The sequence below is a fragment of the Acartia tonsa genome, chromosome 8 (assembly GCF_053477335.1).
Source record: "Acartia tonsa isolate MP-2025a chromosome 8, ASM5347733v1, whole genome shotgun sequence".
Lineage (NCBI taxonomy): Eukaryota > Metazoa > Arthropoda > Copepoda > Calanoida > Acartiidae > Acartia > Acartia tonsa.
In genome coordinates, this window is record NC_137267.1 from 12,686,662 (window position 1) to 12,713,733 (window position 27,072).

At 32.2% G+C, this 27,072-nt stretch overlaps 2 protein-coding genes across 7 annotated transcripts in view; one reads left to right on the plus strand and one right to left on the minus strand.

The window, feature by feature from the left end:
* barr (non-SMC condensin I complex subunit H) overlaps nucleotides 1-27,072 on the minus strand; it is a 224,848-nt gene that overhangs the window by 85,447 nt on the left and 112,329 nt on the right. The window lies entirely within an intron of this gene.
* The window catches only part of LOC145325999 (regulator of G-protein signaling 9-like), an 84,227-nt gene that overhangs the window by 17,324 nt on the left and 39,831 nt on the right, over nucleotides 1-27,072 (plus strand). For 5 of the 6 annotated variants that reach the window (XM_080169066.1, XM_080169064.1, XM_080169062.1 and 2 more), the window contains exons 6-10: nucleotides 4,518-4,568; nucleotides 7,064-7,176; nucleotides 12,112-12,228; nucleotides 12,837-12,920; nucleotides 26,452-26,582. In XM_080169066.1, coding sequence (XP_080025192.1) covers nucleotides 4,518-4,568; nucleotides 7,064-7,176; nucleotides 12,112-12,228; nucleotides 12,837-12,920; nucleotides 26,452-26,582 — 496 coding nt within the window. The remainder of the gene's footprint in view (nucleotides 1-4,517; nucleotides 4,569-7,063; nucleotides 7,177-12,111; nucleotides 12,229-12,836; nucleotides 12,921-26,451; nucleotides 26,583-27,072) is intronic. The other variant, XM_080169067.1, reaches the window with a different exon arrangement.

The window sequence follows — 27,072 nt, forward strand, 5'->3', positions numbered from 1 at the left end:
CAATGATAGGCCAATACACAGACTAAATTACCAATGACAGGCCAGTAAACATTTTAATTGACCAAAGGTAGGCCAGTATGCCGTTATTTTATAGGCACTATAAAAACTTAAACAATCATATTTACGTTTCATTGTCTGATTACATTGCATTGTCTCAGTTAATCCTATTATATAAAGTAGTAAGCGTTTTTGTCTTGTCCCGAAGGATCTCGCTAACTGCTGATCCGATATTGTTCTCCTTTACAGTGAAGCTTCTTATAGGTCCTTGGAAGGTTGTAAACTATTATTGAGGAGGTTGTCTTCACCTCCCTTCCCCCCAAAATATATTTTTTATTCTTTTAAAACTTAAATTTAAAATTTTCCCTTTTCTACCCAAGGTGCCCCTAGAGGCTTCTAGGGGGCGTAGCCGCTAGTTGTTAATAAAGAACCCAATCACTAAGTCATTTTACCTTTCCTTTTGTCTGTTAGTCAGTCTGTAATGCTATTGGAGAGATTTTCTCGGCTGCTGTTTAAGTTCCATATTGTGCCATATTAGAGCAACTGCCATGCCAAATTTCAACGTTCTATTCCTGTTGTAAAGTCTTAAAATAACCTAAAACCATTTTCCCTTCTAATTTATCGATATTTTTGCAGAGAAAAATAATGATAGATACACTAAAGCATGTTTTGCGTGCTACTAATACAAAAGTACATCTATACTACATTTTATATACGCATTACAATGTTATGTCTAGTGTTGAACAAAACCATATTGCAACGCAAAAAAATAGGAACCTTTCACTAACAGACATTATTGTTGTTATGTGTGAATGGCGTTGACGGGTCCATTTATTTCGATTAAAATTTTATATCTTATTTTAGTAATGCGTATTTTCGTTTTACTCATTTTAAAAAAAAGTCTATCTAATTCTCTTGTGGTTGAAACCTTAAAATAAATGTAATACTGTCCATCAATGGGGCAGTCATAAAAGCATAAAACTTTTTTGACAAGGTAAACTCATTTCAAAAGTAGGTGCTTATTTTTGAAATCGAAATTAGGTGCGAGTTAGTTTATTTTGCTATGCTAACCATATTATACTTAACCTGAAGTAAAATAACAAACAAAACTAACCCCCTCTTTTTAAACCAATAGTTGGAGGGGGAGGGGGGGGGTTCTGTGCTCGACTTGACACTTTAAGGAAAACCGCTATAAGTCAAAGAAGTGCGTTCCAATGCAAAAAAAATGAAATAGATAAATGAATTGAGAAAAGTGCGTTTAGAAAAAGTAGAGAAATAAATAGTTTTTTTTTCGGATCATGGAAAGAAAAAAGAAGTAGCGAGTTTCGTCGTATTTTCACAGTAATTTTTGATGGGTTATTTTAGGTTAAGTAAATGTTAATAATTGCCCCGCAGGTGCTAGAAATAGGAGCTAATGTGAAAATACGACGAAACCAGCTACTTTGTTTTCTTTCTATGATAGATTCGTTTTTTCTTCTTGGATTGTTGGCCAAACAAAGATGATAATATTCTTAAAAGCGAATAATAAAACAACAGAATATCACTATAGTGCACTTTATATTACACTAGCGGCTTCGCCTCTAACCTCTAGAGGTATTATTACATCTTCTATTACCTACCCAGCTGAAAAAAATTCGTAAAATCGCGAATTCTTAAAAATTCGTAAAATTAAAAGAATAAAAATTTTGGGGGTATTTTTTTGTTTTTTTTTAGGGAGGTTGTGGGTGTCCTACCCTAAAACCACCATAGGACCAGTAGGCATATTCCCTGAATAGTAGAATCCGATCGGTTAAGTGGTTACCGAGATCTTAAGGGACAGACGGACGGACGGACTTACGGACGGACAGATATCATTCTACTTTGTATTATATGTAGATTACTGAAAAGTCAAAAAAATGCATAATATGAACGCACCTACCTTTTATGGCGAAGTTTTAGAGATCCTATGCTTAATCGTCATATGAATCATCATTTTTGAAAAATAAGATTAATGTGTTAACTATTATATTCAAAATTTTGGTGTTGCAAGAGCTAATACATTGCCAGATCTACGTTAAAAATGATATGTTACTGGTTAATATACAGACGGACACATCCTAAAAGCAGCAAATCTTCATAAAATGCATTTAATTTTAAATATGCGCAGAAAGAACAGATGAAAAAAGTAGTTTTATACAAAATTGATGTTTGATCGTTCTGCTGATGTCAAAAGGCAAAGAAAAGACTTGAACAAAATGCATTCTTTATAAAAATGATCTTGCATATCTTAAGTAAAACAATCGATATATAATAACTTGGATGTTGCAAAAGATTTTCATTTAGTCTAATGAAATGATACTTTCAGCTTGCTAAAATAATGATAACCCTAATTCAAAATTCTAATTATGACAAATAGTTTTGCTATTATATGAATGATTTATGATTGGTACTCTATCATTTATATAGAGAAAGAATGCATAAAGCAAATATTTTGACATATTTTGTCTTATTCTCTAAATATACATGTTTACTATCCCTATATCCATGATTTCTATATATCCTAGCTTGAGTAAATATACATGTTTACTATCCCTATATCCATGATTTCTATATATCCTAGCTTGAATAAATATATATGTTTACTATCCCTATATCCATGATTTCTATATATCCTAACTTGAATAAATAAACATGTGTACTATCCCTATATCCATGATTTCTATATATCCTAGCTTGAGTAAATATATATGTTTACTATCCCTATATCCATGATTTCTATATATCCTAACTTGAGTAAATATATATGTTTACTATTCCTATATCCATGATTTCTATATATCCTAGCTTGAATAAATATATATGTTTACTATCCCTATATCCATGATTTCTATATATCCTAGCTTGAGTAAATATACATGTTTACTATCCCTATATCCATGATTTCTATATATCCTAGCTTGAGTAAATATATATGTTTACTATCCCTATATCCATGATTTCTATATATCCTAGCTTGAGTAAATATATATGTTTACTATCCCTATATCCATGATTTCTATATATCCTAGCTTGAGTAAATATATATGTTTACTATCCCTATATCCATGATTTCTATATATCCTAGCTTGAGTAAATATATATGTTTACTATCCCTATATCCATGATTTCTATATATCCTAGCTTGAGTAAATATATATGTTTACTATCCCTATATCCATGATTTCTATATATCCTAGCTTGAGTAAATATATATGTTTACTATCCCTATATCCATGATTTCTATATATCCTAGCTTGAGTAAATATATATGTTTACTATCCCTATATCCATGATTTCTATATATCCTAGCTTGAGTAAATATATATGTTTACTATCCCTATATCCATGATTTCTATATATCCTAGCTTGAGTAAATATATATGTTTACTATCCCTATATCCATGATTTCTATATATCCTAGCTTGAGTAAATATATATGTTTACTATCCCTATATCCATGATTTCTATATATCCTAGCTTGAGTAAATATATATGTTTACTATCCCTATATCCATGATTTCTATATATCCTAGCTTGAGTAAATATACATGTTTACTATCCCTATATCCATGATTTCTATATATCCTAGCTTGAGTAAATAAACATGTTTATACATCTTTCTCTTATTCTCTCACCACCTTTAATCTTTACATCTCATGATTTAAATGTCTTATTATTTTTTATCAGAGCTCAACAAGGTACTTTGTGGGAAAGCGCCAATAACTATGACTAAACAGTTTTTTTTTGATGACCTCTAAGGGGCTTTGTGTCGCTCCGCGTTTTAGAGTTGCGGTAGAAAGCGTCCATTCGCCCGGTTTAGAAAACCATCCCTTTGACCCTTTTTTTGTAAGTCCCAACTGTGTATGGTAACGACCTGTTTATGGGTCAAGGCATTTCACACATTACTTACTATTAATGTCACGCGCCTGACATATCATCAGTAGGTTTAATTTTTAACGTCTCTAGCATGACGTAGTGTTGTCCAGGCTCGAATCCGACAAAAACAATTACATCATTTCAATCTTAATATTCTATTTAACTATTCACTCATCAAATTCAACTTAACCTTAAGAGGTAAAAGATAATAAACATTGAAATAATTAATCTTTCTCTCTAAAGTTTACATAATTCATTTTCCACTATAGCTTCGAATTCAATTAATATCCGCAGGATTGGAACTGGTTCTCAGCCAAACTGAAAAATCATGTACAGCATCGTATTAGAGACAATTTTCCACGATTACTGAAATAAATATCATGATATTAATAAAAGTTTAACCCGAACCTTCGGACCCTAGGTGCTAACAAACGTGGTTTTAATAGTTTTTTTATTTGTAATATCCGCGGAAAGTTAAATAAATAAATATTCCATTTCAAGGCGATTAAAAAGATATATGAAGAAGGGTCAAGAAGATGACAACATATTTCTTGAATAATGTTAAAATTTTAAAGTTTGAATTGGATAGAATTGGATAGGATGATTTTAATTTGTTTTTATTTCAGGTTATGATTTGATTGAGTGGTTGATGGACAGACTCTGTATTGAAGATTCACGTGAGTATTAGTTTTAATTTCATGAGGACCTATTGGGGGCTAGGCGTCGCTTTAGGTGTAGCTGGACAAAGTTTCTCAAAAATCAGTCTTGTGAGGTCATAAAATGAGCGATTATCCATCTACATTTTAGGGGTTTTCTTTCCCACTTCTTTTCCTCTCCCTCATTTTTATGACATCATATGGCTAATTTTTGAGGCACTTTTTCCAGCTACCTTTAGGTACAAGTCATTTCCAAGCCACCTTGAACATACTCTGTTATGAATTATTGCAGTGTAGCCAGCTTAATCGCCGAGGGTATTAAGTAAGGTAACACCAACCAGACAACTAATTCTTTGATTGCACGATCTTTGACTTGAAGTAAATTTTAACGTATTTAGTTTTGATACGGTTTTTAGCCGAGACTCGATCCCATTCCATCCCCGACGATGAACTAATGCGCTATGTATGAAGCTACGGTTTTTAGTTTTAATTAGATAGATTAACATTATTTAATTGTGTTAATCATATTCTGCACATGTACAGGGGTCAAATACAAATTAAGATTTTTAAGTCAGATATCATTTAAAACGTAATTGGATTAACAAACCCTTGAGGTTGACTATATCCTACTCAATCTTACCTAATAAATAAAAAAACAGAGGGACATAGTTAGAAGTCACAGTCGTTAATAAGTTTCTAACCTTGGCAAAAAAATTAATGTTTAATTTTTAAATGAAAAAAATGCGACTTTATTCATGTAAAATTACGTAGATGGTCTTACGTAGAAAAAAAAGAACTGATAATGGATTTAAAAACGCATTTTATTATTAGCCTGACGAGTAAATGGATGTAGAATATATGTGGATGATATAACAGGAGAAAAATTGTCGTCAATTTAGGTTGCAATTTCCCCCCGCATTTATTAGCTGGGCCGTTTATCCAGTAGGAGGAAAGAGGATGGGGAAAATGAGGGGGATACTGGAGAACTGTATGTTAGCCTGCTTCAGAGTTCACTTTATTAAAGATAATAAAATCTGGTGTAAGATCCAAGTAATTATACATCCATTGCCGAGTATGGCTCACAATAGATTTATATCTTGATAATCTCTTGACGTCAATTCGTTTGACTTTCTTCTCCTTTTTTTGTTGGAAATTCTTTTTTTAGTTTTTGCCTTTTCGCGGTCAAAGAAATAAGACAAATTATCAATAAAAAAATGGATCATGGAAAGAAAAAGAAGTAGCGGGTTTTGTCGTTTTTTCACAGTAGCTTTTCTCCAATTTCTAGACACTTCGGGGCCTATTTCCTCCATGTGGGGCAATCATTAACATTTACCTAACCAAAAATAACCTATCAAAAGCTACTGTAAAAATACGACAAATCCCGTGCTAAATACAGGATTTAAAAATATATAATGAAATATTAAAAATTTTATTTATGGGGAAGGAAGTTGTTTCAATATAGACATACATACATAGAATTTTAAAAGATCATATACAAAATACTTTGACCTATTTTTCCATTTTAAAATCCCCATCCTAGATTATATCCTAGATTAACTTTTTCACATTTAAATTAAACACTTATGTAAAAAGATTTAAATAGCACAAAGTTTTGTCATTATTATTTTAGTTTTTAAACCCCAATCAAGGACGTCTTAGGGGGAGGGAAATGGGACTAATATCCCAACTCTAAATTTGTTTTACTTATTTTAAAAATTTCAAACTATTTTTTTTGGGTATTCATCTTTTAATACCAATCCTCAAAAAACCTAATTATCAAAAACAAGTTTGTACGTCCTTGAATTCAATAATTTAAAATGTTTACTGATATAGCATATTTTTGCACATGGTGAATTTAATACAGTTTGATCGTAGCAAAGCATTTAATAGAAGAAATAAATAAACATTCTAACGATTAGAAAAGTCTGGTAAATCTTTGAGAGTTTAGTTTTTTAAGTCATAATTATATCCATTAATGTACATCTGGCTAATCTGTTTTAATTCAGCTGTAGAGGCTGTACATCTGGCTAACCTGTTTTTATTCAGCTGTAGAGGCTGTACATCTGGCTAACCTGTTTTTATTCAGCAGTAGAGGCTGAACATCTGGCTAACCAGTTTTGATTCATTAGTAGAGGCTTTACAATTACATCAGCCTAACCTGTTTTTATTCAGCAGTAGAGGCTATACATCTGGCTAACCTGTTTTTATTCAGCTGTAGAGGCTGTACATCTGGCTAACCTGTTTTTATTCAGCAGTAGAGGCTGTACATCTGGCTAACCTGTTTTTATTCAGCTGTAGAGGCTGTACATCTGGCTAACCTGTTTTTATTCAGCAGTAGAGGCTGTTTTGATTCAGCAGTAAAGGCTGTACATCTGGCTAACCTGTTTTTATTCAGCAGTAGAGGCTGTACATCTGGCTAACCTGTTTTTATTCAGCAGTAGAGGCTGTACATCTGGCTAACCTGTTTTTATTCAGCAGTAGAGGTTGTACATCTGGCTAATCTGTTTTTAATTCAGCAGTAGAGGCTGTACATCTGGCTAACCTGTTGTGCCAATTTGGGTATTACTTTCCTGTGAACGAACAAAAGAATTTGCTGGTGAAGGATGACAGCTCACTGTACAGATTCCAGGTACGATTATTTCCTTTTCTTATAAGCACAGCTATTTTATAACAAGGCCATGTCCATGCGTTGCTATTTTCAAACAAGAATGACAACATCTGTATTTATTTTAGATATATATTTGTCTAGTTTAGCATATAACAGCTGAGAAATTTTTTTTCCCACCAAGCGTTACGGAATGCCCGACGGACGAATATACAAAGTAAATCATAGAGTAGCTTCGCTACTAAAAAAAGGAACAAAGTAGCATTGTATAAGCTACTTATTTATAACAATCAAATAACATAATATATATAAATAGAACATAATATTGACTTACTCTACCGTTATAAATATACTACAGTTGTATGGTAATCAATCTTACTTACTTAACATCCATAGTAAGTAATGCCTGTCATTTTGTATATACTACTCGTTAAGAATGTATACAAATATAATATCAAATGCAAATATACAATAAGATAATAATACATAGATTGAAGAAACAGTTGATATTGCCTAATGAAAAATGATTTCATACAAAACAGATGACCAGTGATAGGCCAGTATACATTTTACCATTGGTCAATTACATTGATCATTTGTATTGTATGACCTCATTTTTTTATTAGGCACTATCAAGTTATCAACTGCTTCTAGATAGAAACACAAAAATACATCCCCCCCTCATTACATAATTAGGTTTAAAAAGAATAATGATATGATTTAACTTATATGTTAATATATGATTTAGAACTTGACTTTAATCATTTTCAATCTTGAAAATTAGAAATACATACTATAATTACAGAATTAAAATCAATAAATTTTTACTTATTGTTCTATATTATCCTATAATAATAATATGAAGTAGTTCGAGTTTTTTTGTCTAAAGCTTATTATCTCAATAACTACTGAACCAATTAGGATTTCTATTTTAAGTAAGCTTCACATAGGTCCTGTGATTCTTAGAGACTATTATATTTCCAAATTTAATTCTTTGGATGGTTTTAAGCTATTTTTTTATTCCTTCTTCCCCTTTGAACACATAGCCCCTAGATTCTAGGGGCTTAACCGTTTGTTGTATAAATACCAAAATAGTACATTAAAAGTACATTAGATTGTGTTACTATGTATTCATAGTTCGTACTATCTTATATTGGTTATGTCGTACATTTATTATTTATATCATTATAATTGCCATTTTGTATCAAATTTCTCTTATTCATTTATCTTATTCTAATATTTTTTTTGTAATATGCCAATTATCTACATTGATTCATTTCTATGATATAAAATAAACATGTTATAAGCCTTACCTTTGGGATGTACGTACGTCCTTTACAGGTCCTAGGACAAATGCAGTTAACTTAACCTAACCTTTATAGAAATACTTAACTAACTTAATAATTTTAGACACTCCTTTTGTGTTTGTCCACTTTGACGTTTGTCACTCCTGCGTTTGTCCACTTAGACGTTTGTCACTCTTGTGTTTGTCCAGGAACCCCTTTTCATTTACAACAAAACCAAAAGCCTGTTTTAAATAAGACTTGAAAAATTAAAAAATTCCATTTTATATATTTGAAATGACAGTTCTTTATGGATGTAGTACATTTATTTAATCCCATAGTAATAAAATAAACAATACCAGGAATAGAAATAGGGATTCGTTTAAAAAATTAAATAATTGTCTAAAATTACAAATTTTAGGTATATTACCTTTCGTGGCAACGCCTCTTATTTAAACAGTAGCTTTTCCACTATTTCCAGCCCCTGCTGTTGGCTCTAACCCTGCCGGGCCAATTGCCTAACCATGCAGGGCAATCACCTAACCAAACTTAACCTAAACTAAAATAACCTATAAAATGTAATGTGAAAATATGACGAAACGCCCCTTAAGAGGCGTTGCCACGAAAGGGACTATATCCAAATTATCATATTAAGTTTTTGTTTTTAATGAATTTGACATAACATAAGAATTAAATTTTGACATAATTTTTTCTAAATCTATATCTTTGTGACTGGCAAATAGCTATAAAACTAAACCCAAATATAATGTTGAAAAGCAATAAAATGAATTGCATACACATCAGGGAGGAAGAGGACATGGGACTATAATTTATAATGGTACCCAAAGTTTTAAAACTACGTTTTAGTATTTGCTGGCTCAAAAACTTTGGGTATTTTTTATTAAGCTTGTTTTTTGGTTTAAAATAGCAGCGTCCAAACCAATAATATTGATTTACTGAAAGGGTAAAAATATCTGTCAAAATTAGGGATATATTTAAAATTATCGCCAATTGTCATTTCCCTTAAATTCCCCTTATTTCATTCTCAAATTTTTGGGTACTATATTAAAGGTTGATTGTTTGGTTCAAGCTGTTAGTGTGCAAACTTTTCAATGAATAATTCTTAAAGTTTATAAGAAGATGTTAATTTGTGGATCAACATTGAGGATGTACATCAATTTATCCACCATTGTCTTATCCCTGAAGATCCCTGATACTACACAAACACAACCAAACATTTCAACTACAGAGATGGGTTTTTAAAAGATGCCGCGTTTTTTATCGACATTTTTTACGCTATGAATAACAAGCGCGGCATTCGCGAAATCTAAACAGAGTATACAATTATTTATTTAATTATTTCGCTTTTGTTGGTACAGCCTTTTTAAAAGAAAAACAAATTATCTTAAATCCATTTTTGCTGCATATTAATTAATATATCTTTTTAGAGCTATATTAGACATTATACAAATGGCTAAAATAATAATTTTTAAATTTTGAATTCTTAAGTTGTATTCTCTGTTTAGATTTCGCGAATGCCGCGCTTGCTATTCACAGCGTAAAAAATGTCGAGAAAAAACGCGGCATCTTTTAAAAACCCATCTCAGAAAACATTTCTAAATTTTATTCCAACATTGCAATGAATTACATTTATTTTATTGACTCTCCATTCATGTTTATTTTTGTTTTCAAATATTGCTGAAATATTTGGCTTTAGATCAACATATAAAATGCAGTTTTTTTAATATAATATCTTAAGGGATAAGATAATGGATGATAAATTAATATATATCCCAAGTGACGATAAGAAAAATAACCCCTTGTATAGATTAAAAGGTTTGGTTGAAAACTTTAAACTCTACTATTTGGAACCAACAAATAAAAAAAGGTTTTTGAGCCAGCCATTTAGATAACGTGCTTATAAATCTGGGTTCCTAGTCCAATGTCCCCTAACCCTTCCTTCCTGGAAAAAAACATATAAACATATTTCTCGTATTTATTCGAATCCGGTGGATAAGAACCGGTTCTCATCTATACGAAAAATGAATATTCTACGAATATAAAAATGTACAATCATAAGATTAAAACCAGTTTTTTTAGCCCGCGCCTTCGGCACCTCGGGGCTAAAAAACTGGTTTTAATCTTATAATTGTACATTCTATAATTATATCCGCGGAAAGCTGTTTATAATACGATGCGAGAAATAACTATTTTTCTTAACTAATAAAAAAAGCCAAAAGCCTTTAACAGGACAAAATCGTCGATGATTGCTTTTCCAAAATAACTTTTTGTGTTATATAAATATGATAATAGTGAACCAGTGAATAATAATTCGGATCATTGCACAAATATTATACATATAGTCCTTTTTCTCTCTTCTTTTCCTCAAATATTATTTGTTTACTTAAGTTATTGTGTCCTTTGTCTAAGGGACCTTTAATTTAGATGGTGGTAATCTCAACCATTGCGCTAGATGTTATAAATTGAAAAAAAGGGGTTAAGACAGATATTATTTGTTAATCTGTATAGTTATAATTTTGTCACAACCCCTCAAAAAAAAAACTAAAAAAGCAGTCAAAATAAGTCTTCAAGAGGCCTCATGGATCTGAGGGATAAAACAATATCCGATAAATTGATGTATACATCCCCAATGTTCATATACAAAATTATCCCTTCTGTAGATTACAAGTAGTGATTTGAACATATGGACTCTCGTCTTAAAAAAAAAACAATCAAAATTAATTAAAAGTCTCCAAAGTTGTTAAGCCAATTAATAAGAAAACATTAATAAAAAACTTTGGGGACTAACGTTATAAACAGCCCATTGTCCCCTATCTCTCTGTTTTGGAGAAAATCTATTTTAAACTCATATTTTTTCTTTATTTAAAGATTAAAAGGTACAATCCTGGCTAAAGTTTTTCTTGTGATATTTTCCAAAAAATCTTGATTCAGCAGAAAATGTAAAACATTGATACTGTGGAATAAATCCTTAATCCAGCAATATTGTTTCCCAAGTACCCACAACTTAACCATGTGTAATACATAATAATGCCACTACATCAGCAAATATGTATACAGGGATAATAGTCTTTCTTTCAGATTTACTATTTTTATATTTATTTTAGATACACATATTATTCCTCTTACTATATGTATTGTATAATTAAGAAGTATAAACATTGTACTTTTATATTAACATATTAATAACAAATTCAATGAAAATTGTAATCTTAAAATTATTAAAAATTTTATTATATTTTGATTTTGTTGGAATCGCTTTAGCCTATGCTTTTTTTTCTCTGTAAGGATTTTTGTAAGTTCTTTTCTTCCCCCTTCTCCGAATATTTTTTTTTTTTTTTTTTGGGGGGGGGGTTTCTAAGGATAATTGTATTGCTGTTATTTACCTAACCTCCTCCCCCCCCCCCCTGCCAAAGATATGATGATAAATTGGTGTACAATCCCAATGATAAAAAAAATAATCCCTTTTGTAGATTAAATTTATTAGTTAAAAATTGTACACTCTAAACTATAATGAACAAATCAAGATTTACAAAAAATAAAACTTTTTAGTTACCGAATAAGATGACAATCTAATAAAACTTTAGTTACAAGTGTAATATGCAATCCAACGACCCCTGGCCGGCCAACCTGATTTCAATGCTGCTTGATATTTTAGAGTCCCTATTACTGGCCGAGTCAACACCACACTCCGGATAATATTGAGTATGCCATCTATCTGTACAAACGGGCACAACGCAGACGCAACATACACGGACTTGAACCTGGACTTCCGGTAAGTAATTGCCTGCAGGATGGAGACAATTTTCTTTTTTGGTGATTTCCCTGAAAGTGTCCAGCGATCATAGAACCCCTCCCCCTTATTTTTTTTCTCCAAATGGATTAAATTTAAAGGGGGTAGGGGTAGTTTTTTTTATGCCAATATGCTCTAACTCTGCGTTGTCTTAACCCTGCGGGGCTACCCTGTATCCAATATAAACTGACCTAAAGAAAAAGCGTAAACTCATGAAAAAAAATACCCAGTGCCCTCACTGTTTTTGAATTTATTTCAAAATATGCACTTTAAAGGAAAGTATCTAGAATTGCAATACATGATTTATTTGAAATATACTGTATAAAGTTAGGAAAAGTTCATAGTACTTTTTAAAAGTTCCAGTAAAACTATCCTAAATTCAAGAGGAAAAATAGATGTTTATGATTATAGCTTTATTCATAAATGTTGATGGTCCTCAAATAATCCCTATACAATCGCATATATTTATTTCTAAAATTGCAACCTTAATTTGACACCACAAAAAATGCTTTAGTTGTAAATTTATTTGTAAAACTTTAGAAGCACCCTAAATGATAATGTAAATTTCTAATATAATCTGAAACTTTCAGGATTATGAGATGGACGCGCTTAATAATTTAAAGAAGATTTTGGCGGGAAAATGGGATTATGTCTCAGTTCAAGGAGACGAACAGGTAACATACTCAATTTTCTCAATTAATACTGTATGATACATTATTGTTGTATTAAATAATTGTTGCGCATAGGTATACTTGTTTAAAAAATTAGCATTTTTTGTAGCAAAGCAACTCTATAATACGAAATGTCCATCTGTCTGTCAGTTAGACACGTAGTGGTAGAACGTTTTCTCGGCTCCTATGAAAGATAGAAGGCTGAAACTTTTTGACAAGATTCCAATCAACTATGAAACATCCATGACGGTCTATTCTTGATTTTAACAAATATTCTTTAAATCTATTTATGCTTATTATATTATCAACGAGGTTTTTGTGCTTCGCTACTTATAGATGTTGTCATCCTTGTTTTCTTGTGTATGTATTTTACAGTTTGTAAAAGAATGGAATTTTGTTTTATTTTCTTGTGAATAACGCAGGGAGTAAGGGAGGGGACAATGGATCGAATATTCAATTTTTAAGTAGTCTCAGACTTTGGGGACTGGCTTAAAGGGAATGTGCACGAATACAGCAGATTCTTACTGATTTTGGGGACTTGCGCATCAATGCCCCGCTAACTAGCTGAGCTAGTTTTGAATATGCAGACAGAAAAGTTTGTTATTTATCGCTGGTTTTAACAAATATTTTTTCCCAAGAAAATGTCTTTTCAAGTATAGAAACTCTACTGTGATTTTTATGTATTGAATAATCTAAGAACCGCTTGAATTTTGGGGTCAGTTATAAATATATTAGAAGGGTTGAGGTAATTCTAAACAAGATTTTTCTAGTGATTAATTACAGAATGTTTACTACATTGTGATGTGTTGATAATTTAATTTTCAAGTAAATGATTTTTTTCTTAGAACTAATTTTGTTCTAAATTAGGTTACCATGATCCCCTTACAATTTTGGTAAAATTTTCTTGAAAAATCTGGTTTCCGTTGCTTTTCAGCGAACCCTCTTAAATTGAATTAATTACCCATTGTCCCCTCCCTTACTCCCTGGAATAACGTCTCTGAGTTTATAATAATGAGGTCAACCTAATTTATGTTAATTTAACTATTCTACACAGAGTGGTGCTATTATACCATAATTAGATGTATATTAAAACGCAGGGACTAGAGGATAGATAGATAGTTGATTAATCGTGAAAAAATAGATATAGGATATACGTGGATATATTGACAGACAGGGGAAAATTGTCGTCAATTTAGCTTGCTAATTTGGACCTCAATTATTGGTCAGTACGTTCTTTCTGTAGGAGTGGAGGGGAAGGGATAAAAGGGGTGGATTACTGGAGTACATAAAAATCTGGTTCAACATCCATGTATTAATTTATCGATTGAAAAAAATTATGAAACTTAAGTAAAGTTTTTAAAAATATGCTTTGGTACTTTACTTTACTAAACACTATGCTCCAAACTAAAGGGGAATAGCCTAAATCAATTCTAAGGTTTATATCTTTAAAAAAATGGCCTAAAACCATCCCGGAACCTTTGTTAAGCTCCCCTAAAAAGGAGAACTCTATAGTTTTTAGTAATTTGAAATGTTATAAACTAAACATAGTTCTATATTTCCAAACCATAATAGAGTATCGCTTTTCATTGTTTAAAAATATTTAAAGTGTTTATTTAATCTGAAAGAAAGTCAATGTTTTTTTCTAAATATATTTATGTATGTTTTAATGAATGTTTGATGCTAAATATACCCAGGGGAGTTAAATATCATTATATAACATTTACATTAAAAAGATACTATACACTTAGATTAATAGTTTGTAGGGATATTACAAATACATACACTAGTGGCTTCGCCTTTGACCTCTGGGGGCTACGCCTCATTATTGTAAAAATTTAAAGCGTCGTAGATCAGTGGTAACGCACTGATTCACGGTTGTGATAGTTTGAGTTCAATTCCCCATGTGGCAACTCAAATTTCTCAGTAAGAATACATTCACACAACTTCCACTGGTTGTGTAAGAAGGGAGATTATTGAGTGGTTTAGATTCTTAATAGTCACGTACATAATACCTGTACAACCCTTATCCAAATCTCCTCTGAAGAGAGCGTCATTCTTTACGGTTACTTAATTTAGGACACCTGCCATACTCGGCGAGAGTAGCTCCCTTGAGACAGCGGGTCAAGTACTTGTACTTGAGCGTGGAGCTTGATAGCCCTAGTGACTTTTAAAGAGTGTCTCGTCCTGCTCCATGACTACTTAGGTCCAAACACTAAGAAATAATGGCCCCACACACATAGAAGAAAAATATTCTGACAAAAAAACTAGAAAGATTGTTAATCAGATGGATGAATGATTCGACAATAATTATAAACTTAAGTAGGTGCAATACCAATACTGGAAGTTTATCTGTAGAGTACTTGTACACGCATAATATATGAATAGAAAGATAACACATTGGATACTAATTGATATACATTCTTATTTATGCTCAATTAAATTACCCCTTTCTGTAATTGAAACTAACCCTAGAAAAAATTCCCCTTCCCCCCAAAAATATTTAGAAAAACTAAAAAAATAGAGTTTATTAAACTTTTTTTTAATAAAAAAAAGTATTTTGGGATTCAACAAAGGCCTCTGGGGGCGTAGCCGCTAGTATAACATATAGATAAAAACAAGGATGACAACATCCATAAAAGCGAAGCTCTGAAACGGTAGGACAAACGGACATTAACACTTGTATAATGTCAGAACGGAATAATAAGAATGCGAATGTATAAGAGTCAAAGCAAAATTGCAAGTAAAGTTGTTGAAAAACTGCTTGCTACAGGATAATGATTATGGACATACTTACATTTTTAGGACTTGATTATAGAGTTGCTTCGCTTATAATATTGTACTTTGTTGTCCCAGGAATCAGTATACCATAAATCAGACCAATCGGATAATTAGGTCACATACAAATTTGTTGTTAAAAAAACAACATGTTTAAAATGGACGTACGGACATTCTGGTAATGATTATAGAGTTGCTACGCTTTCTAACTCGTACCTAACTATTACAGGAATCACCATGCAAAATTTAAAATCTATAGGACAATTCTAACATGCCTAAAATAACGAAAAAAGCTATTTAAAAAAGTAAAAAAATCAATATGTTTAAAATGGACGTACGGACATTTTGGTAATGATTATAGAGTTGCTACGCTTTCTAAATCTTACCTAACTACTAAAGGAATCACCATGCAAAATTTGAAATCGATAGGACAATTCTAACATGTCTAAATTAACGAATAAAGCTACCCGTGACGGACGTACGGACGGACGTACGGACGGACCGACCCTAATTATAGAAAAGCTTCGCTTTTGATATACTACAGATAGATAGATAGATAAATATTGGAGGTTCCTAATATGAGAAGAAAATTAGAAAAGGTTTCTTGATTGGGAGAGATAAATTAATTATCGGTATTTTTACATTGAAGCAAAATATTTCGGGTATAGTCCCTTTTGTAACAACGCCTCTTAAGGAGCGTTTCGTCGTAGCTTTTGATAGGTTATATTAGGTTAGGTGATTGCCCCGCAGGGTTTGGCAATTAGCTCCGCAGGTGCTAGAAATAGGAGAAAATCTACTATGAATATACGAATAAAAGCCCCTTTAGAAGCGTTGTCACGAAAGGGACCAAACCCAATTTTTCTTTTTCCTTTTTAAAACTTCATTATAAGGACAGATTGTTAATAAATAACAAAATCTTCCTTGTTTATTGATAGTTTTTTTTTATAACTATAGCTCTTTTTTCATATTATTACTCCTATTGCATAAATAAAAATAGTTTGGTTTTGTATGACTACTAATATACACCAAATAAAGCATAGAACAAAAACAAACATAGACTTAATATGTAAGAATATTCTCACCATTTATATAACAATCAACCCTAATGAAAAAGAGTAGGTAAATAAATAAACAAGACAGGAACAATTATCAGGATTGACCTCTGGGGGCTTGGTGTCGCTTTGGGTTCTGGACCTCACACCGCACCTTGAAACATACTCCGCGTCTTAAAATTGCAGTGTAAAGCGTAGATTCCCCCGTTAGACAACCAACCTTTTGATTGCACGGCCTTTGTCTGAAAGTCATAACTGTGCATGGTGATGAGTTGCGCCTATTTATGGGCCAATACATTCTCCCTACTCGTATCATTGGTGTCAAGCGCCTGACATTGCAGCAGTGAGTATCATTTTTTTTTTACGGCTTTGTTATCGACAATAGTTGACACGTTACCAATTACGAAAATGCCTGAGGTTATTAGATGAACATTTACGAGGAAAATTTTTTTTCTTCATTTATGTAAAGTTTTTATTTAATCAGAGATCTTAGTGGATAAGACAATGAACAATAGATTGGCATACATCCCCAATCACGATAGACAAAATCATCCCCTTCTATAAACTGAGATTATTAGATTAAAAGCTTAAAAGAAACAATAAAATTTCAAAAGTCAACGAATAAAATAGTTAATTTAAATCCCTCCTTATATTACATGCTTTGTTTATATCAAAACATCATTAAATTCTATATACAAAGTTAAGGACTCATTGTTTTATGCATGACGTTTCTAAATCCAACTTTGGGACTTTTTATCCAGACTCTATAATTTTTCACTTAAGGCTAGAAAAAATAGTCACGAAATAATTTTTGTTTTTAAACAAATACATAATGTTACAAAATTTTGCAATAATTGCAAATAAAATATAAATAGTGAGACCTTGGTTGTAATCACTAATGTAAACAAAAACAGTATGGCCTAGAACTGGTTTTAATCCAGCGGAATTAACCGGATTCGGGCTATGCTGGTATGTATTTTCACCTACTTTTCTTCAGGTTAATGGCTGGCAGACGGAATAATTATTTTTCTTGTAATATAATATTCCCCATTTTCTTATTTACTTAATAGATTTATTAACCTAGAAAGTCAATCAGATTTGAAGAATACGTACTGTTCAAGGAATTTCTAGTAGACGACATTTGTTTTTATATGTCTAGTCACATTCTATTGGATCCAGTAATGTGAATGACATAATTATCCTAAGAAAATCAAATATTTATAGATGTCTTTTTACACAAATTAAATAAAAGGTAACTCCTATTTCGTACCAAAATTCGTATACTTTCTAACTAATAATAATTTTTGCGTTATTTAAACACTGTGCTTCTATTGGTTCAATTATTGTATTGGGTATCTAGACTTAATGTATCTATTACTGTTCTTTGTTTACACCTTAATTCTTGGTAATATTTACTTTTCTATGAACTAATTTTTAGCTTGAAATTATTATATTGTCGTCTGAAACTGTTTTTGTATCCCGGCTACTCTGCAATTATGTTAATAAAAGCATTCATATATGCACCTGTTTATAGGCTATAGCATTCTCCTAAAAATTAAAGTTAATTCACTAACATAGATTATATTTATTCTATTAGATAAAACCATAAGCAAAAAAAATACTTAAAATTATTAGTTACATTGATAAAGTTTTTTTTGTATTTTTTGTTGTAAAAGTTCACAATTATAATTAATGCTTTGTAATATTCCCCAGGACATTAAATAATTTACTTAAACAAAACAAGGAAAATAGAATATTCAACAACAAGAAAGTTGAATCCTAAAATTTTGTAAAGAATTTGTTTCGTTAAAGAGATAGAAAGAAAAATGTTTTTGTTTTTTTGTTAATTTTTATTAGGAATTTAAGATTCAGGTTAAAATAAATATTGTGAACTTATTTAGTTTAGTCAGGGTTCAATGGCAAGATATATCTTAATGGACTAACAAAAACCTTACTATTTTATATTTTAAGATTCTAAGAAGACTTAAAATTTGCATAAAAACTCCTGGCTTATTTCCTAGGTCAGTTTCAATAAATAAAATCTTTTAATTTTATTCTGCAACTTTGAATCAAAATTGATTTTAAGTTACAATAATTAAACTTTTTAAAACATCCATACAATGTGCTTCACTTAACCTCATGTAATTCTCAATTAAATTATACCTCTACCAAACAATTAGGCCATCTTGGAATCTTTGAAACCCAAGGAGGGAAAATAATTTGTACTGTAAATAATACTGGAACTCAAGTTTATAAACACAATCTCTCCTTAGTTAGCACTTTCATTAAATCTTTAATGGTTGGTTTAAACTGACAGTTTTCTAACTTTTCAACCAATAGTTTAAATCTTTAGATGATAAAATTAAGTTACCATCATTGAGAATGTGCCTCATTTTATTGTTGATTGTATCATCCTTTAAGATTCCAATTGAATTCTTTAAAAATTGTTTTTAAAGAATTTATTAATATATTAACTTAATTTAAGGTATATTATATTTGTATTAAATCTTAATTACAAAGGAAATTGTGGTAAAATGTGCAATGATGCACTAAACTATACAACACAAACTACAGATTCTACAGATGTTACAGGGCACAACAAGTCAAGTCAAAGTAGTTTCAACTTCAAACAAAATGAAACAAAGCAAAAGTATTTACTTTTCCACTCCCAAACAGATCCCTTTTCAAGTTGCAGAACTCTAACACTATTGGAATTGTGCAAATGTTGCACTAATGTACACTTGTTCAGTGTGATTCTGTTTAGTAGAGTTAATTCATTTATATCAAGTTTTGAATCACGCTTTGGTGGACACTCTAATGTTCAATAAGAAATTGAGAGAGAAAACTATAATTTTGTAGTTTGCCATACCTCATGAAAAAACACTGCTACAATACAAATTAAAGCCCTATTCATCTAGGTTCTGAAGGGGTAAGACAACTTTGGAAACAACAACTACATTAAAGTACCCAAAGTTTTCAGAAAACAATAAGTTTTTACCAGTGTAATTTACATTCCAACATCCCCCACACCCTCCATTCTGTATATTTATTAATAAAAGCTAATAGATGTAAATGGAATATTGATGTTTCCAATTTAAACTAAATTGAATGGGATGCAAACCAATGTATCAAAACCAGAGGGCTTTGAAAATCCATAAATGGACGCTTAACCACATTGAATGTGAGTGTGACTGTGCATTCCATTTTATGCCTATTTATTCTGAATGCATATGTCCAATGCATGGTGTTTCATCAATACAGCATGTGATGCTAAATAGCCAATCCACCATAGAATCATATTTAGATTCAGTGTAAATCGAAACACCAAAAGCTACCAAAGATTTAAATAAAAAAAGTCGAATTTTTACAGTTAAACTAATTAAAGGACCCCTAGATTTCTAACCTTATACTCTCTGTAGATGGAGAAGAGTCTTAAATTGATTACCCTAAATTTAATCAATAATCAAAAAAATAAAACCTCTAGTTATGCTACATTCTTACTTTGTTCCCATTGTTCAAAGACCTTGATAGAAAAAGAGAACCATTACTTTGTTGTTTTGTTTGTCACCTCAAGTCCAAAATGCGAGCTAAACTATGTAGATTTTAGTGCATAGTCCTAACTTAATTATAAACATTTATGCACCAAACTGGCAAATCAAGTCAAATGTGACATGAATCAGAATAGAATCAGATTGTTTGTTATGATTATATTGTAACTTGGAGGATGGGACACCCCTACTCCCCTTAAAAACAAAAATCCCCCCTAAAACTTTTTTTCCTTTTTTTGCAACGATTCTTAATAGGAGGTGGACTTCCCAATACCTCTCGGGGGTGAAGCCGCTACTGGTTTATAAAGATTTATATGAATACATAATAACATAAATAAGATGTATTTCTTATACAATTAATTGTCTAATTGTAAAAGGTATTAATAATTGATTACATTACCTAACAATGAAAATCCTCCACATCCTATTCAGTTCTTCTTCATGTCTTTGTTTCATGATATTCAGGAATAAGGTATAACCAACAAGCGAAACAAATCTAAAATAATATTCGGGGGACAAGTCAAAGGTCGTCAATTCTACTATGTGTTACCCAACGACAGCTGATAAATCATGTATAGGTTTCGTGATTTTCATTCCGAATTAAATTCGTTGTTGGTATAAGCTGTATATGGCGGTTTCTTTCAAAGTGCATAGTCAAGCACAAAAACCTTCTTCTTATTCTGAAACAAATTAAAATTAAGGCACAGGAAAATTCAAAATGATTATTTTGATCATTTTTAATAATTAGAGGTCTTTTTTCTCAATATTCGCTTTAAGGTAATGCACTTTTGTATTAAAACCTGTTAAATACACCCTTTTGTTTAAATGCAAGGTCTCCAACTCTTAAAGCACAAACCTTTAATTGAATTCATTAATACTAATATAAAGTGGGACACCCCTAACCCCCCCAAAAATGAAAATTTACCCCCCCCCCCAAAACAAATATTTTCTTGAGAACACATTAGACTATGAGCAGCACCAGTAGTAATTTTCCTGAGAACACATTAGACTATTTTTTTACGAATTTTGCGAATTCGTTATTTAAACGAGAAAATGTTTTCCTGCTGGGTAGGTGCGAAAATTTGCGATCCGTTCTGCTGGGTAAGTAATAGAAGATGTAATTATACCTCTTGGGGCAAAGCCCCTAGAGGCTAGGGGCGAAGCCGCTAGTAATTGGATATAGCAATATCAATTTGACTTTGGAAAAATACTTGATTACAGAGCAAACTTGACGTTAGGGAAAATCTGGGAAATGAATATTGAATACATAAAATATTTACATTTGTTCAATGCACACAAACATTTACCTACAGTAAAAATTGGATAATAACATATGGATAAAACATTTAATAAATAGAAAGTATCGTTTTGCTAGAATCTTAAAATTGCCCTGACATTCCCTCAAAATATTGCTTTTTAACATCTTTAGAAAGATATTTGATCAATGCATTGCATATATTACATCCATTATGGATTGGTATATCTAGAAAGATGTTTGATCCATGTATATATTGTATCCATAATGGATTTGTATATCTAGAAAGATGCCAACATTGATTAATTCCATCCATCTAGCTTTACCAACTACATTTAGTCAATCAAAACAACTAAAGCTTACATTAGCAAATATAAGGAAGGGAGTGGACATTGGATTGTAAATTACACTGGTACCCAAAACTTTATAACTTTTAATAAGTTGGCTAGAAAACTTTATTGAACTTGTTTTTTTCAAAAGTTGGTTTCTAATTGAAGTGCCAACACTTATCAAAAATTAAAATACCAGTACCAAGGACTGACAATAAACTTCAATATTTAAACAATAATTATTTAATTTCCCATAAAAGTACTTTCAAATTTCAACTATGTTTTTAAGCTGTTGGTCTTTTCTTGTACCTAAACTTATTTTTGAACAGAATTTTGGTTAATTTTCAAAATATATTTCTATGAGAATTAAAGAACACCAAATGTAGATCTATGGGTGTGCCCTCATTTCTGCACATGTATCACATCTTCTAATTATTAAATTCGCACATTATTACAACACAAAAAAATATCCCAATCGTTCATTTATTTTATTATTGAACATGCCAGGGGCGTCCAAGCTTTTTTTTTTGGGGGGGGTAAAAAAATTTAGGGGGGGGGGTAATTCGTGTTTGGGGGGGGTAAAATGGCGCGCGAAGCGCGCTGAAATTTTTTTTACCGCCCCCAAAATTTTTACCCCGGGGGTAAAATTCGATTGGGGGGGGTAATTACCCCCCCCAAACTAATTTACCCCGGGGGTAAAATTTTTGGGGGGGGTAATTTAATTATGTAAAAAAAGCACCTACCTAATCTATTAAGTTAATAAGTACTATCCTATAACATAAAGTAGTAAGTAAGGTTTATTTGACTATAGCTTCAGATTTCATTACTTTTAATACTGAGTTCTCCTTTTTAGGAAAGCTTCACATAGATCCCATGATGGTTCCACACTATTATAGGTCAATCCTTTGAGTGGTTTTAGGCTATTTTTCTCCTCCCTTTTTACCCTTTAGAAAACACGAGTTCTTAGATGCTAAGGGCGCCACTACTATCTATAATACAAAGTAGAACGATGTCTGTCCGTCTGTCTGTCCGTCTGTCCGTCTGTCCGTCTGAAGCTTAAGATCTCGGTAACCGCTGAACCGAATGGGCTCTACTCTTCAGGGAATATACCTACTGGTCCTGTGGTGGTTTTAAGCTATTTTCTTGGGGGGTGGGACACCCCCAACCCCCCCAAAAATGAAAATTTACCCCCCCCAAAAAAATACTCCTGGTGCTGCTGGTGCAGCTGGTGCTGCTGGTGCAGGTGGTGCAGCTGGTGCTGCTGGTGCTGGTGCAGAAAATTATTTTTTTCTAGGGGCAAAGCCCCTAGAGGCTAGGGGCGAAGCCGCTAGTTCAAATATATAGTAGTATCTCATTCTTTAGAACATAAAAATACAATAATTAACTCACTAACCAATGAACCAATATGATTATACTTTAAAGTGAAGCGTCTTATAGGACCTGGTAAGTTTTAAACTAGTTTTGAGACACCCTGACATCCTCCCAAAAGAAATCGCCTATAGAAATTCTTTTTCATTATTTAATGAAATATTTAATTTAGTTAGGTATCTATTTTATGGAATCTTCAGTGCTTTACAATTACATCATAGATCCCCGGGATGGTTTTAGCCCTTATAAAGGCCCAAGCAAATAAAACATGATCAAACTATTAAATTTTTTGTTATCATGGTTAAGAACTGTTTTAACTGGTTGGACTATATTGGGGTATGGTCCCTTCTGTGGCAACGCTCTTTAAGGGGCGTTTCTTCGTTTTTTTCACACAAGCTTCTCTCCTATTTCTAGCCCCTGCGGGGGGCCAATTGCTTAACCATGTGGGGCAATCACCTAAACCAATATAACCTATCCTAAAATTAACTATCAGTAAAATTTTTTTTTAAAGAACATTCAATTTGGGGGGGGTAAATACCCCCCCCAAATTTTTTTTTTAAAGAACATTTATTTTGGGGGGGGTAATTACCCCCCCCAACATGGTTTGGGGGGGGTAAATACCCCCCCCCAACATGGTTTGGGGGGGGTAAATACCCCCCCAAAATCGTTGGGGGTGCCTACGGCACCCCCAAGGTAGGGGTAATTTTTTTTTGGGGGGGGTATTGTTCACAAAATTTTGGGGGTGCCAAATGGCCCATTACCCCCCCCCTTGGACGCCTATGGAACATGCCGTCTCATTTATATAATATGGTGTCTTTTTAGTATCGAAGCCACTCTATTATTCGAAATGTCCGTCTGTCCGTATGTCTAAAACGCTTTTGGGGAAACGTGATTTTTCCGGCTCCTATCAAAGATAGAAGGCTGAAACTTTTTGTCAACATTCCTTTCAATATGGAGCATAATTAGTATTAAAATTAAAAATTGCCGTAGTTCTAATGGATGTTGTCATCCTTTTTGCAGATATAAAACACTATGCAAATATTATAACATGGGGAAGGGAACAGGGATCTAAAAAGATAAGACAATCATAGACGTCCAAGGGGGGGGGGGGTAATGGGGCGATTACCCCCCCCCCAAACAAATTTTTTTCATTTTACCCTCCCCATTTAAAATTTACCCCTACCCTGGGGGTGCCTACGGCACCCCCAACCATTCAGGAGGGGGTATTTACCCCCCCCCAAACAATTTTGGGGGGGTAAATACCCCCCCCAAAATAGAAAATCTCTAAGAAAAAAAATTTTTGCGCGCATTTTTAATACTAAATTTTTGATAAAATTTAAATTACCCCCCCCCCCCAAAAAATTTTACCCCGGGGATAAATTTTGAGTGGGGTAAACAAATTTTATCCCCTGCCAACAGATTTCAGGGGGGGTAATTACCCCCCCCAAGCAAATTTTACCCCCGGGATAAAAATTTTGGGGGGGTAAAAAAAATTTGCGGCGCGCTTCGCGCGCCATTTTACCCCCCCAAAACCGAATTACCCCCCCCTTAAAAAAATTTACCCCCCCCAAAATAAAAAGCTTGGACGCCTCTGAAGACAATGACCAATAAAATGATGTACATCTCCAATGATGTTACACAAAATTACCCCTCCAGTAGATTAAAATTAGTGGTTGAAAGTCCTCAAAGATGTAAGGCAACGCATAAGAAAACGTTATTATAATACTTTGGGGACAGCGCATTGTCCCCCCCCCCCCTCTTTCTCTCTGGGAAGTGAATGGCCACCAAATCTCTGTATCAATAATGCATTATTATTATTATTTTTATTCTCAACAAATATACAGATAAACAAACATATTGTAGTTTCATCAGGGATCCTAAGGGATAAGACAATGGACGTTAAATATATATACAATATACATCCCGAGTGATGGTAAACAAATTAACCTTTCTGTTGAGTAAAATTAGTGGTTGAAAAATTTGGACACCACTGGTTTGGAACCAACTAATCAAAATTCAGCGAAAGTAACTAAAGTGTTTGAGCAACGAATAAGATAACTGGTGTATAAAACTTTGGGTACCAGTGTAATTTTCAGTCCAATGTCCCATCCCTTCCTGAGTTTCATACACTGAATGTATCCAACAATCAATATGAAAACTTTCTGTTACAATATGTATTTATTGAATATCCTATTACTAAAGTGGTTTTAAGATCTCGCTGTTCACTGAATTGATTTAGTTCTCCATTTTAGGGAAGTTTATAAAGTAGGGTGGGTCGATTTTGGAATTTCTCATTAGTAGAAATTGGCAAGGGTTACTGGGCCAATGTCAACTAATGTGAAAATCCCAAAAAGCTTGTAGATCGGCCCACCCTATTATTTAGTTCCCTTCATGGTTTGCAGTCCATTTTAGTTTTGAAGTTGTGTATTTATATGGTTTTGGGCTATTTTTCTAACCCACCCTTACTTTTCAAATACAGACCTTCTTAATAGTAAAGCACAGCTGCCTTCTAGTATATCATAATAGTTCTTCATTATTTCATAATTTTATTTTTAAGTCAGTTTTAAAAACAATGATGATATCAGTGTATTTCATAAAAATAATCCTTTCGTATAAATTTTAAGTTATAAAAGTGCGCCTTTTATAATAAAGAGTAAAAATACATAAATAATAAATATCTTAAGAAAAATTTTCAAATTATTTATAGAAGATTCGGAATATTTTTTACTTTCATGTTTTAAGACGTAAATAAATGTTTTGTTACCGTTATCACTGTAAATTTAATAAGTTTGATCTTTGTGTTTATGTACAGTTTAATATTACATTTAATATTTTCATATATTACTTATTGGAATTAAAGATCGTTTATTTTCCCAAATGTTAAGATTCTTGTTAGATCAATTAATAATGATCGTCAAACACCATTATTTGGTCAAACACACACAAATTAGCCATAATAAAATAACTCCTCTTTCCATTACAACTTCAAATCTGATCTATTTCCGTGATGAAGCTTGTTGTAGTACCTATTAAAAGGCATACTGGCATGCCATTGGCAATTCAGTCTGTGTATTGGCCTATCATTAGTCAATTGCATTGTATGACATCATTTTTACAGGCACTTTAATGATCTTCTTCCGTGATGAAAAAACATCAAGTTACTTAAATTGTAATATGATTTTCATATTAATCTTATTTTTATTTTAGTTAAAAGCTGCGAAGGACCGGAAGAAAGGAGACAAGATAATAAATGACAGCCAGGAGAAAGCTTACTGGAGGGTCTACAGGCCTCCTCCAGGTTACAATACCCTGGTTGAGAGCTCTCCAGTACCAACCAGGTAAAAATTTACATGGGCAAGGCTTGGTTTAGAAATCGTATTATAAACAGCTTTCCACGGATGTAAAAATTTACAATAATAAGATTAAAACCAATTTTGTTAGCCCTGAGATGCCGAGGGCACAAGCTAACAAAACTGGTTTTGTTATTATGATTGTACATTTTATATTTAAAAAAAAACTAGATATAATACGATACTGTACATGATTTTTAAGTTTAGCTTAGAACCGGTTCTAGTCCAGCGGATATTAATCAGTTTCGAAGCCATACTGGAAAAGTTATTATTCAAATACTTTTTGTGTAAATATTCTAGTTTCCTGTTCATTACTTATTATTAATAAACAATAAAAAAAACGAAAATGCGCATAAACATTAAATCGAATTTGATTTCTGTAATCAATTATAAAGTTTAATTTGTAATTCCTAGTTGTAACTGTGTAGAGCTAATTGTTTGTAAATGTAACACAACAACAAGTTCTAATACAATTACA